The 13,400-nt window shown below is 37.9% G+C and overlaps 1 protein-coding gene across 1 annotated transcript in view; it reads left to right on the top strand.

Moving 5' to 3' along the window:
- Positions 1-13,400, top strand: part of ITGBL1 (integrin subunit beta like 1) — a 201,851-nt gene that overhangs the window by 73,393 nt on the left and 115,058 nt on the right. The window contains exon 3 of the mRNA XM_026493565.4: positions 8,547-8,693. Coding sequence (XP_026349350.1) covers positions 8,547-8,693 — 147 coding nt within the window. The remainder of the gene's footprint in view (positions 1-8,546; positions 8,694-13,400) is intronic.

Here is a 13,400-nt window from a genome sequence, read left to right as displayed (position 1 = left end):
TATACCTTGGTAAAGCTATTTTCCAAAGTAAATATCTGTATGCGAATGCCAAAAGGAAGACAAGATACATCATCTAGAATGATTAAAAATAGGATACTTTGTAAATTTAACGATAGGTGAAGCTTATCTACCATGAATTATAATAATTATAGTATCTACCATGAATTATAATTTTATAATAATTATATAAAGTAAATTTTCAGAATGGGGAATGACATGGCTCATGAGTCAAGAACAGGGAGGGCATTCTGGACTGGGGTGGGTCAGCTTTGAATTTAATCATATCTTCATGTGAAGATATTCCTTTTCATTGGGACAATGGCCACCACTGTTGTCACACTCTTTTCTGCTTCCCTAGATGGCTTGGCTTTAAATGGTTTCAAAACAACTGAGTGAACTGGCTGTTACAGCAACCTTTCCTTTCCTTTTGATCACCTAAATGCACACCTCAGTACAGTTTGCCTCTCCTCTACCAATATCCATGGTTTCTAGAAGAGCTCTCCTTGTCAAATGAGCTGTGTCCAGTTTTTTTACTCCTTAAAAATGAGAGAGGGATATCCCAACAGAGTGACAGAGTATTATATCCTTAAAAAAAAAAAATTGCTTACCCTATGGCTTTATTCCCAATTTACTTTTTGTCTACTGATCTAGGTTTTTAAAGTTTTTTTAAAGGAAATCTAAAGTGACAACTCATTTTTAAGTATTTCTTACCTTGTCTATGAATTGCTTTTCAAATTTTATAAAATACTTTACGAGTTACTGAAGAGTTTTAAAAATAAATAGTAATGAGTTCAATTTAGTCTCCATGCCAACTACTGATATATATATTTTCCTGGTGACTGATCTTTATATTGTAGAAAATGCATGATTTAATGTGTCCTTTTACCTGCTTGCAAGAGAACGATTTTATTTTTTTCTAATCAAGTCAACCAAATTGTCAACAACTTTTATTAACTACCTACTTATAACAGCTTAGAACAGCGGTACCCTGGGGAGTTACTGAGTTAATAGAAATCATTGCAATTAGTGGATTTACAGTAAAGTTAACTGAACATATAAATGTTTGTTAATTGTTGAACTGAGAAGGAAATAAAAAAATAAATTGTTGCCATCTGCTCCTTTTTTTACTTGGATGAGGAGAAAATAACATTCCAAAGAATTACTTGATCATAACGTTTGGAGATTATGAGGTGATCATAGATAATCTCTGACTGAGCCCTGGCACAGACTTATTTAAGGAGCAATAAAAGAGTTCTTTATTAAAAAACAGATTTTATAAAAAGTAGACTTTACAAAAGCTCTTTATAAGAGTTCAGACTTTTTATAAAGTCTACGTCTTGGCCATAGTTTGGAAGCTTTTTTGGGGGGAGGATTTGCACAGCCCGCAGGAATTTACTAATGCGGTAGAGCTATCGGGAGACGTGTGGCATTCTTTTCAGGTGAAGGAAGTGGTTTTATTTTCTAGAAAACAGGTATGAGGAATGGAGGAATTTTAAGTAGAATGACTAGAGAGATAAGCCGTGAAGAGTCATTTGGCCTGTTTCTCAGTGATTGCCTAAGCCGTGTGTTTCATTACATGGGGGATTTCTACTGTTTTTTTTCCTATCGACTTTAGACATAAGTTAGCAAAGAGCAATATATACTTCCGTTCAGAGCTTTTTGCCTTCTTCTGTAACCTTTAGGATGGTCCTGGGTGCAGTAGGTAGAACATTCAGGTAAACCTCGGCCATTATTTATGGAGTCATCTCTGAAGCATATGGATTAAAATGTGCTGAATAGGTCAGAGGGTGGCAATTACTTTTTCAAACAATAAACTCAGACATGTAAAATGAGAAACCTTTATTTTTCTGTAATTCTTCTAAACAATACCTTGAGCCCCTCTATGCCTCTGTTGGGGCTGCCATAACCAAGTACCACAAACAGGATGGTTTAACTACAGGCATTGTTGTCCCCCTGTTCTGGGGGGGTATCGGCAGGGTTATGTTCTGAAGGGGAATCTGTTTTATCCCTTTCCTTCTGGAGGTTTGCTGGCAATCTTTGGTGATCTGTGGCTTGTAGAAACCTTATTCCAGTCTCGATCTCTGTCGTCATATTCACGTGGTGTTTTCTGTGTCCAGATTTCCCATTTTTATAAGGACATTAGTCGTATTAAGTTAAGGACCCACCCTTTGCCAGTTTGAGAGCATCTTAATTAATTATATCTACAATGACTTTATGTTCAAATAAGATCATATTCTGAGGCTCTCTAGGGTGTGAATTTGGGGTGGGGGAGACACTATTCAACCTGTAATAGCTCCCATGCTACAGATGATAAAGACCTTATTTAATTTGATTCTGGGTGTGCTCAGTCATTTGGGGTTTTCCCTGGAGTGAAAACGACAAGGTCGGTGGAGACAGAGGGTCTTTGGGGGTCAACTGCTCATGGCCCACAAGGCACTGCCTCTGCCTCCTCATTCCTGCTCGCGTCCTGCTCTGTGGTTGCTCGGTTCTGTCCCGTCTGCCATTTAGTACGTCCGTGCTTTCCGTTTCATCTCTGGTTGGCAGTGTTTGTGGTAAAAATGGGTAGATGGAATTACAAAAACCACAGAACAGGACATGAGCCTAAATACACACCTCAGTACAGGTCACCTTCCTTCTCCAAAAAACTGTGATTGCCGACCTGCACCATGCTGGGTGAGCAGGACGATTGGTGGCCTGTGTTAGGTACTTGCAGCTTTCACAGACATTTCTGTTCTGCTGAACCCGTTCCAAGTTGGTCTAGAGAAAGTGTACAAGGCTTTACCAGGAATGTGCAGTGGGATCTCCACTCTGTCTCTCCCTCCCGTACATCACCCCCAGTGAAGGGGGCAGGGGACAGGCCCCTTCCTGGAGACCTTTTCATAGCTCTTTTCTGTACCGCACACACTGGCTCAGCATATAGCTTTCATCCCTCAGTCTCAAGTTACCAGAATTCTCCCAATTTTATCAGTATTTTGAATCTCCCAATTCTATCAGTATTTAACCCAAATTCACATTAAAAATACACATATCAGGATAACCTACAATAGTTTAATGGGTGCTTTGAATGACAGAATTCTGTGTCATGGTGGTTTTCAGTAGCAAGCAAGATTTGTTTTAATATACCAAGTGCCCTATTTGAAGAAAGTACTTTGCTTTTGTTATGAGGAAAATAAAATAATTCCAGCCAAAGTCTGGATTTTTTAAGATGAAAGGAATGTGGGGATCACGTAGTCCAATCTCTTAGTTTTGCTGCTGAGCAATGGAGGTCTAGAGAAATTAGGTGACTAGAGGCCTAAATTCTTTTATCTACCAACTTTAGCATTAACTTTAAATAGTAAAGTCTGATAATTTTACTGTTAGAGTTTTTCACCAGGGATTATCAATAATCCAATTCGGGGCATGTGAATTCCAAAAGGAAACAGCAAAAAGTACATCAGTGCTGTCAAGCCAGCAATTCATGGCTTTTACTAACACCACCTTTCCTAGAACAGAAAGGGTCCTTTCAAGTCTGTTGCATTGCAACTAAACAGATAATGGCTGTAATGGAAAAAACACAGCTTTTCAGCTTATAAACTATGTGACCTTGAGCAAGCTAATTACACTTTAGTCCTCTTATTTGTAAAACTGGGAAACAAAAATCTATCTCACTGGCTCCTTCTAGAAATAAAACAGACTATCCTGTATAAAGTACTTATCATGGTACCTAGAAGGCAATAATTACTGGTGTTCCTTTCTTCTCTTCTATTTTCCTGATCAAGGTCATGTGGCTGATTAGTGTACAGGCAGGATTAGAGCCCAGACCTTTTATTTTCTAGGGCAAAGCTCTCTTCTACACAGAATTCTTCCATTGTTCACATCATAATGTTCTCAGGACTGGGAAGGAGAAATATCTGAGAAGTCATTTTTTGTTAGCCTGAGAAGCAAGCCAAGGACTGGTGCCCTGTCTTAAAAATGGTCAAGTTTCTATTGCTAACTGTGAAATAATTGTAATAGTAGATAAGGGATCCTTTCACAATCTTTTCTTAGAATTCTAGGTGCGGCATAGCTAATTCTTTTGTTTCTTTATACCTGGAGAGGGTGGGGGAATTTACAGTGGCTCAGAAAGAATAGGAGAAAACTTGATTGTGTCTCTTATTAAGTGAGCTTGTTTGAATGCACTGGAAAATAGGACACAATGCAAGTCATGGTAATTTACATATTTGACCAAGGCAAATAGATCCGCAGGACCAGCTGAGTGTTCAAATTAAAATATCTGTTTCAAGGTTACCATGAGGCTCTAGAATGCTTTACCCCTAGCTTATTTGACACCCAGAATAATTTTTTAATATTTAAATATTAAAACATAAATGATAAAACTATTGCCAGTAGTATTCATGAAATAATAATTAATAATCAGGATTTTTCCAGTTTTGTTGTGATTTAATTGACATGTAGCACCTTGTAAGTTTGCTGTACAATGGCTTGACTTAACATCCGTTGGGAAATGATGACCATGTTAAGTTTAGTTAACGTCCATCAACACATATAGGTACAGAAACAATGTTTTTTTCCGTGTGATGAGAACTCTCAGGTTTCATTCTCTTAACAATTTTCACATATACCATACAGCAGGGTCAACTATAGTCCTCGTGTGGTACATTACATACTTCTTCTAACTGGAAGTTTGTGCCTTTTGGCCACCTTCCTCCAACTCCCCCCACCACCCCCCCACCCCACCCCTGCCTCTGGAAACCACAAACCAGATCTCTTTTTTTATGTGCTTGGGTTTGTTTGTTTGTTTGTTTAGTTGGGTTTTTTTTGTTTGTTTTGTTTTGTTTAGATTTCTACATATAAGTGAGATCCTACAGTGTTTGTCTTTCCCTTTCTGCTTTAGCATAATGCCCTCAAGAGCCATCCTCTTGTCCCAAACAGCAGGATTTCCTTCTTTCTGGTGACTAGCATTTCATTGTATGTATATACCACATTTTCTTTATCCATTCATCTTATACATCTATTATCTAACTATTTTTTACCTTTTTAAGACTTAAAACCGAAGATGTATAGCTAATCTGATAGGCACATTCGTTTTGGCAGTTTGTTTTTACCCAGAATATCAGTAGACTTGGAGGAGAGGTTGCTGCTGTCCCCTCATCTTTATTAGTTTTTTTCTTATTTGGAAAAGAAAAGTACAATTATTTTTCGTTAGTATGTACAAATGGCTAATTGACTTTTTAAAAAAGTTCTTCAATACTGGTCAAGCATTTCCATTTGTTTAGAGTTTGTTTTAATTTAAAAATAAAAAGCAGCATCTTCTCCATTGTGCACTAATAAATTCATCACCACTGCCTCTGGAGTAATTAGTGCTTTTGCATTCCTAAGGTAAAAGGGATCTGGAAGTAATAGTGGAGCTGCTGATGGCATTAAGGAATCGCAACAAAGTTTATTCTGTCTTTGTTGGGATGCTCTCCTTTATCAGTGGAGATGAAGGCAAGGCTTAGCTCACCTCTGAGAAGCACTGGGGAAAGCCGCCAGGTCTCCACATTCTTCCTTGAACAGGAGACTAACTAACTACTGAATTTTACTCTCTAGACTGGCTACACCCCTGACAATCCTGGAAGCAACAAGAATAGCCATTTACTTTTTCTTCCTTATTACTTTAGAAGAAGTTGTTTTGGCATTTTTCTGACATTCTTGTTTTGTGTGTGTTTTCTCCTGACTCCTTGGGAATTTATTTGAAGGGCAACAGATTTATTGCCAAGCATGTTGGATTGTTCATTTTAAGACCACATTTTTTAAGTGTGGAAATTGAGTTCTCTGGAGAAGACACAGAACTGGAGAGGTGAATCGTGACAGGCAGGAATGGTGACTGCTTTGCTGCTTGGCATTTCATGTAGCCAGCAAAGACCACGCTTCAACCTTGGGCATCAGAGCCCTCTTCTGGGCCTCATGATTCAGGAGTTCCGCTTTGTTTCTCTTGGGCCGTCTATTCCCAACGGGCAAATTATTTTTGAGAAATGGAATGTTTTTGGAAGCCATATTTGTGACACTGCAATGGAGATGAGCTATGTAATATGGGTACAATAATGTAGCAACCTAATTCCCTGAGCTCTGTTCAAGAAATTACTAACTGTAGGGAAAGAGTAAAAATAGTCTGAAGATTATTTTCTATCTTAAAAAATATTTATATTTACCTCCAAATTAGGCTGTACAGGGTATTACTTGATAATTCTTGACAGTAAAAAAATTGATTTCTATTCACTTAACTAAATGGGCAAAAGTGAATCAAAGAGGACTTTATTAGGTATAAAGTTTAGAAACAGTATAAAGGCAGCTGACCTTGTCCTACACTGATCAGTTGCTAAATGAAAAGCTGAAAGCACATTATCTCATACAGTCTAAGTGTAGTTCAGGAAATTCAAATAGGTTATGAGAGAAAGAGGCTCCCTAGTAAGAAATACTGTATATTTTGAGCAAAAGCGAAATAGCTTTTTCACAACAGGACATGAAGAAGCTTCAGTGTGCTGATTTATATCATGACCCACTAAAAGAAGAAGATAGTGGTTCTCGTTCCCATGTTTATTTTGCCACAGAACCTTTTATGGAAGGAGTTTCTGAACCTAGGCCCCATGAGCTAACTTTGGGGTGTGAGCACCTTAGAATATTACTTCTACTATTGCTTCATTGGGTCAGTCTGAGGTGGAGGAGTCTCTCCCTATCATCTGTATATTTTTTATTTTCACCCTATTTCTAAAATTTGTCCCCCTGTAAAAAATCTGCAACTTTTGGCCTACCCACCATTACCCATTTCTGTTATATATACCTTCGGTCCGGTTCTGAGATGTCCCATCCAATATAAAAGAAGTGTTGAGTGTTCTTTTATTCTAGATTCAGCAAATCATTACTACTACATTTCATTATCTTCTAAATCATTTCTATTTTCTTTGCTATGGATATGAAGCCACATTTTATTGGGATGGATCATAATAAATAGCTGATATTAAACTAATAATAGTGATGATCCCTGTGGTTCAACCTGATAAGCTAACATTATCAAAGAGTAATTATAGTTACCAAGATACCTCTTTGCAAAAAGAGACTTAGCTACTTCAAGGATGTGGCTTAATACTTTTATAAATAAACTGGATGGTTGGCAGGAGAGATCACTTATGCTTGTAAATGATACCAAGTTGGCCGAGATTGACAGTATCATGTAGGGCCAGACAAGAATGCAAAATGATACAATCAATTTGACAGTAATGTGCACTGGATAAAATGAATTACAATTAGGGTGCATGCAAGGTTGTGTTTGCAAAATAGAATAATTTGAAAAATGCAACAGGAATAGAAATATTTACGTGGACTGGGCAACATTCAGAGTTTTAAAGTCACAACCAATCATAGAGTCAGGCTCTGCTGAACATGCCCAAATGGGACACCTCTGAGCCATTCATTCTGACCAGCCATCTGGACCTCATCATGTAGATTTTGGCTGCCATGCTGAATGACTGTTGGCACTAGATCAATGATTCCATTCTGTGGTCGATGAACTTCAGGCATTGGGACATGGCATTAATATTTTGAGTAATATAAGAATACTCTCCCTGCAGCCCATTCAAACTCTGCTCACCTTTCCAAGCTCAGTTAAAGGTCAAGGAAGTTCAGAGAGTCTCTCCTTTCTTATTTCTATAAGAGACATATTGCTCAACTTAACACAGGGTCTGACAAACATTTCGGGCTGAAGATAACACGGTCTTCTTTGTACATTGACCTCAACTTTGAACTTTTTAAGTTACTTCAAGACTAGAGCAAAGTATTTTACATTGTATTGTACTTTGGTAGGACTAGTGTGTAGTCAATAAAAACCTTGGGAGGATTCATCAACCAAGACTTAATAAAGTTAATTATCACAACAATAAAAACAGCACAATGTTGATTTGAGAACATTAAAAGTTGAGAAATTTCTGTAGAGGTAGATGACTATGGCTCTTAGCCTTTTGATTCTTGGACCAAATTTTCTCATTAAGAAACAAAATATGTAATTATTTTTTGTGTCAGTCATATTCCAAAATGGTATTCAATATATCCATTAAACTTTATTACATCCTAAATTCCAATAAATCTAAGCCAATGTTTGGTTTAGTGGAGTTTCACGGAAGAATGGTTACTCAGAGTTGGTGGTTTTATGTGTTATAAAATGCAGTTAAATGGAAATAATTTTTATTGGGCTTTTGTGTCTTAAATGTGGAGGTGCTAGGTGGATCTTTTTTTTAGTGCTAAATTTTCTGACCAAGTGTATAATTAAACTTCTGGTTTATTATCTATCCTAATGTCTTTACAAATTAATTAATGGTTTTAGAATGACTTACCAACTTTGGTTATTGAAATAAGATCCACATACTACATTATACTGTCTACAGTAGCATTACCCCTCAGCCCCTGTAATCTATATGTGTTTGAATTTATTAGAGCTCAGTCCTGAGCCAACGTCATCCTCAAGACTTTCAGTTACAATAGTGGGTTTCTTTGGAAAAAAATTCGAGTCTAACTGGATGTTGTTAAATTCTCAGGCCATGGTAAGTGTGACTGTGGCAAGTGCAAATGTCAGGAAGGTTGGTTTGGGGACGCGTGCCAGTACCCAACTCACTGTGACCTGACGAAGAAAAAGAGTAACCAGATGTGCAAGAATTCTCAAGATGTCATCTGCTCTAATGCAGGTAAGAAATATATCCTATGAAAATTCTTCAATAATCACATTTTGGTTTTTTATGGAAATAGGTAGGCGTTGAGAAACGTGGAACCTCTGAGAGAGACTGCTTTTGAGTATATTTTTTTGAAATGAAATGCAGATAAATCAATAGGGGAAAAATGTCATCTTGCTGAGACTGGCAAGTTTGATGCTCTCCAGCTGTTCCAAATGCCTTCTTCAAGCAGGATATTCACGGGAAACAACACCCCAACAACATTTTATGCAAATTGTGAACCATGATTTTGAATGCTGGATTAAATCTTTTAAAAAGGATTTATATAAGATGACTTAATTATTTTCTGTTACAGATCAAGGGTGCTTTGAATTTATACCTTAGCATCAAATAGAACCAAACCTTTTTAATTTGACAGAAGCTTTAGATGCACTGAATGTGAAACTCGTGGGAAAATATGGTGACATCACGATTTTATGTTTGGCGAAAATATTTTTACATCTCATAGGAGTCATTTAAAAATATTTTTTAGAAATTTATAGGAAAGCTGTTAAAATTAATTACCCAGATCATATAAAACAAAGCTACTGGTTTTGGTTTCATTAATGCTTAGTTGGTGTTACTATAATTAAATATTCTTTTCGTATTTGGGCACATGCAGCCTCCAAAGTCCGTTTTTTCTTAAGGCTGGTTGATCTTGAGAACGCTCCTGCCCAAAGCTAGAAGCTTTGATTGAGTTGTTTTGGTGGGTGTGGTCTGGGTGGCACTGAGTTTTTAAAGTTCTCCCAGTAATTCTTTTGGAAAGCTGTGGATGTGAGCCATTATTTTGCATGTTAAAGGCAAGTATTTGACTCCAAGAGTGACTATCTTCCCTCCTGCAGCTCCCATTGTAGGTAGAGCTCCCATTGTAGGTAGAGTTCTTCTAGGTTCAGAGCTGGCACCTTTCCACAGTATTTGATTGCAATGAATTGCTCTGTGTAAATTAAGTGCAGTCAGCGTGTTTTGCTAGTAGGAATCAAGGCCATATGCAAAGCAAGGTATGAGTAGATGGGTCAGACACCATGACAAATGGTCTTAACAGTTAGGTTACTTTCTGTGTTCACTGATCTTCTTGCTTCTCTCCAGCACCTTAGTCTTTTCTGTCTTCTCTGTAGGGTTTTTCTACCTCCAGTTCCTAACACCCACCCCATACACACACGCGCACACACACACACACACACACACACACGTGTGCGTGCTTAGCATATAGCCTCATTGTTTTGAAAATGTCAAGCTTTCCAAACTTCTTTCAGTAATAAAACTTGAATTATGTTTTGTTTCTTTGTTCTTTATTTTTGGCTTTATTTATCTGTTGTTTTTTTTTCAAAGCGAATCTCATTTTTTTTCTTTTTAATAATACATTATAAGCAAATGGGGGTTAGTTTAGGAGTCCAAACGAGTCAACATTAGGTAAAAAAAAAATATGTGATTTGCTACATTAACATACCTTAATGGAGAAATTTACAGAATCATTTCAGGAGATGATGAAACATATTTGATAAAATATAAAACACAGTTTTAAGATATCTGAGCCTTTTTTTAAAAAAACATTGGTACAATACTTTTATGTAATCTACCATCCATATTCCAGTTTCATTCATTGATAGAACAATGTCCTTTACAGCATTTCCCTGCCTCCGTAGGATCCAGTCTGGGGCAAAGTTATATTTAGCTGTCCTCTCTTGTTAGCGTCCTTTAATCTGGACCATTTCCACAGACTGTGGTGGTATAGCGTTGAAAATTTTGGAGAAAATTGTCTCCAACCTTTTTTTTTTTTTTAATAGAATGTTACTCGTTTTGGCTTTGTCTGATGCGTCCTCATGATTAGATTCATGTCATACGTTCTTAGCTGAATCGCCAGATAGATGATTTTGTGTTCTCGGGATGTGTCATCTGGAAGTCCATTATATCCATCTGCTCTCACTGGTGAGGTTAATTTTGATCACACGGTCAAGGTGTTGTCTGATGTCTCAGCTCTGTAATTACTGATTTTGCCCTTGTAACAAATGAGCAGTCTGTTGAGAAAAACGTAGAAATTATAAGACATCACATCCTCATCAAAATTACCCCTGATTTACCATCCATTGATGACTTTCACATGATTCAGTGCTTACTAGTGATTGAAAAATGATGATTTCCAAACTCCAGCATTCCCTCCCTATTTACTAGTTGGTACTCAACATTCTACCACAAATAAGAGTCTTCTCTCATCTACCAGTTATTGGATATTTCATTTACTTAGTGATTTGTCAGTCCAGGATCACAGTTCCTATTATGTCAATGCTTTATTATACATTACTGCACTTAATTACTCTGGTGCTCAGATTGTCCCAGATGAGGCTGTTGGAGCCCCTTCAAGCTAGCTTTTCAGTCCTTGTGACATACCTCCATTGTTTTGTTTTATTTTGTTTCAGCAATTCTTTCTTTCCTGGGATAACAAAATATTCCAGAATTGTATTGTACCTGATTTGCCATAGCTTTGGAATCAAACATTTCTCTAAAGAGCCTTGATTCCTTTAGGTGAAGAATGGTATTAGAATAAAAATTGTGTGCACTAGGGATGTGTATTTCTACTAGGATGAAGTTGCTTCTTGGCCCTTTCTATAAACAGGCTAGTAAACATGCATGAACATATATATACATGTACATGCACATACATACACAGACGTATTTTAGAAATCATGAATTCACACCAATACAGCCAACTCCAATCCACCCCCACAAGGTTATCTCCTGTTTTTCCCCTTCCATATTTTCCCCCACCATGTTTTCATGGTGAGAACTCTGGCTCCCGATATCACGGATATATTTACTCACTTGCTCAATCCTATGCTACATCTAAAATTGTTTTTAGAATTGCTTCATGCATACCACTATACAAAACAAGTCTACCAAAACATTGTGGAATTTGTTTGCAACTGACCTCCTCCCCTACCTCACCCCACCCCAGCCATGCTCAAGATTGGGATACTTAGTTAATTGCTGTGTTCATAAGTTACTTGGATTTCTTTCTTTTTGTCTCCCTTTAGTGTAGTTATTGTACTTGTTTGAAATACAATTGAGCTTATTTACTTCAGATTGCTTTCGGTTTTAGACTTTTTTTCCTCCTTTCCATCCTTACTGATTTTATTTTGCAATATGCAGAACATCAGCATGCTTCCAGAAGTCAGAACTACATAAAAATGCATACTTAGCAAATCATCATTCTCTTCCTGAACCTACCCTCCTGCTTTCCGCATACCTGATAGGTAACCCACTTTATGGCATTCTGCTTTATCTGTGTATGTGTTTATTTTTTATAAAGGCAGATAGATAGATATATGTGTTATTATTTTTTTTGTTTTTTTCATTTGTTCCCTACACAAACGGTAGCATGCTATATGTGCTTTTGCACTCTGCCTTTGCCACTCAGCATCTCCTGGAATTCACTTCATATCCGTACATAGAAATCTTGCTCTTTTTTTTTTTTCAGATGCAAAGGACTCAGTTCTATACAGGTGACATAATTTATTCATTCAGTCTCCTTTATTTTCCCATATTTTGAAATTACAAATATTAATGCAGAGAAAGAACTGGTACATATTTATTTTCATATTTTGGGGGGTGTATCTTCAGGATAAATTACTAGACATGAAATTGCTGCACCAAAAGGTAAATTCATACTCAGTGTTACACTTCATCTTTCTATGTTACTCTCTACTCAGTATGGAAGCCTTTCAAGTTGACTTTAGCAATCTCGTTGTCACATGGCTTCTTTTAATGGCGATTTCTACCAGCCTAATTCTGGAGTACCCCCCCGAAACTGCATTAGGCTCTGAGTTCTCTCTACTAATCGTTCCCCCTTTTTATCATGATGTGGTTTCCTAGAAGCAGCTTGGGGGAGACGGGGAAGAGGAGGAAGTTGCACTGGGACATAATACTACAGGGCAGGATGAGATGGAGCTGGGAACGAAAGAAATTCCAGAAGCTGACTCTAGAGGGGTGCAGAAGGCAAGGCACAGCCTGCAGAGCAAAGTGGGGCTCCGGTGCCGTTGCAGAGGAGTGTGGGTGGTGTTCAAGACAGGGAAGTCTCCCAGAGAGAGATCACTTTGTTAGAATGAAAAGTCAGAGCAAAAATAATTAACGTAAAGCAGAAGACCAGTCCTAGAGACTGAGCTCACTGGCAACTAAGAAAGAGAAGCAGTATGACATAACATGAACACAGGAGTCTGTCACTTTTGCCTGGGCTTCTGTCTGCCATATCCTGGAGCCTCAGTTGTGAATTCTACTTGGTGGGTGAGACAGGAAGTCGCTGAGCTGTTCTAAATGTCCCACATTAGCCAGAAATGGTTCGGATGTGAGCCTGCCTGTCAGGGTGTCAGTGAGAAGTTGTAGAATTCAAAGGTAGAGGCTGTTCCCATCTTTCCTGAAAACAGCTCCTGCGTTCTTTGCCCTGATCATGTTACCCCTCCCTTCCAAACCATGAGAGGCTCCTGGTATTCCAACAGATAAGTTCTGAAGTCCTTAGCCGATATTCATGATCCTCTACGCTCTGCCTTCAACGGACCCTTTTCTCCAAACTCGAGCCAGACTCTGCACTATTCTTTAATTCCACATCCTCCTCCCTTAGCTGAGGCCCCTTCCTCAACATTGCAAGCCTTTTCTCCATCTCCACCTGTTGAAATTCTATCCATATACCAAGAG

The sequence above is a fragment of the Ursus arctos genome, unplaced genomic scaffold (genome assembly GCF_023065955.2).
Source record: "Ursus arctos isolate Adak ecotype North America unplaced genomic scaffold, UrsArc2.0 scaffold_10, whole genome shotgun sequence".
Classification (NCBI taxonomy): Eukaryota; Metazoa; Chordata; class Mammalia; order Carnivora; family Ursidae; genus Ursus; species Ursus arctos.
This window is presented reverse-complemented; position numbering and strand designations above follow the sequence as displayed.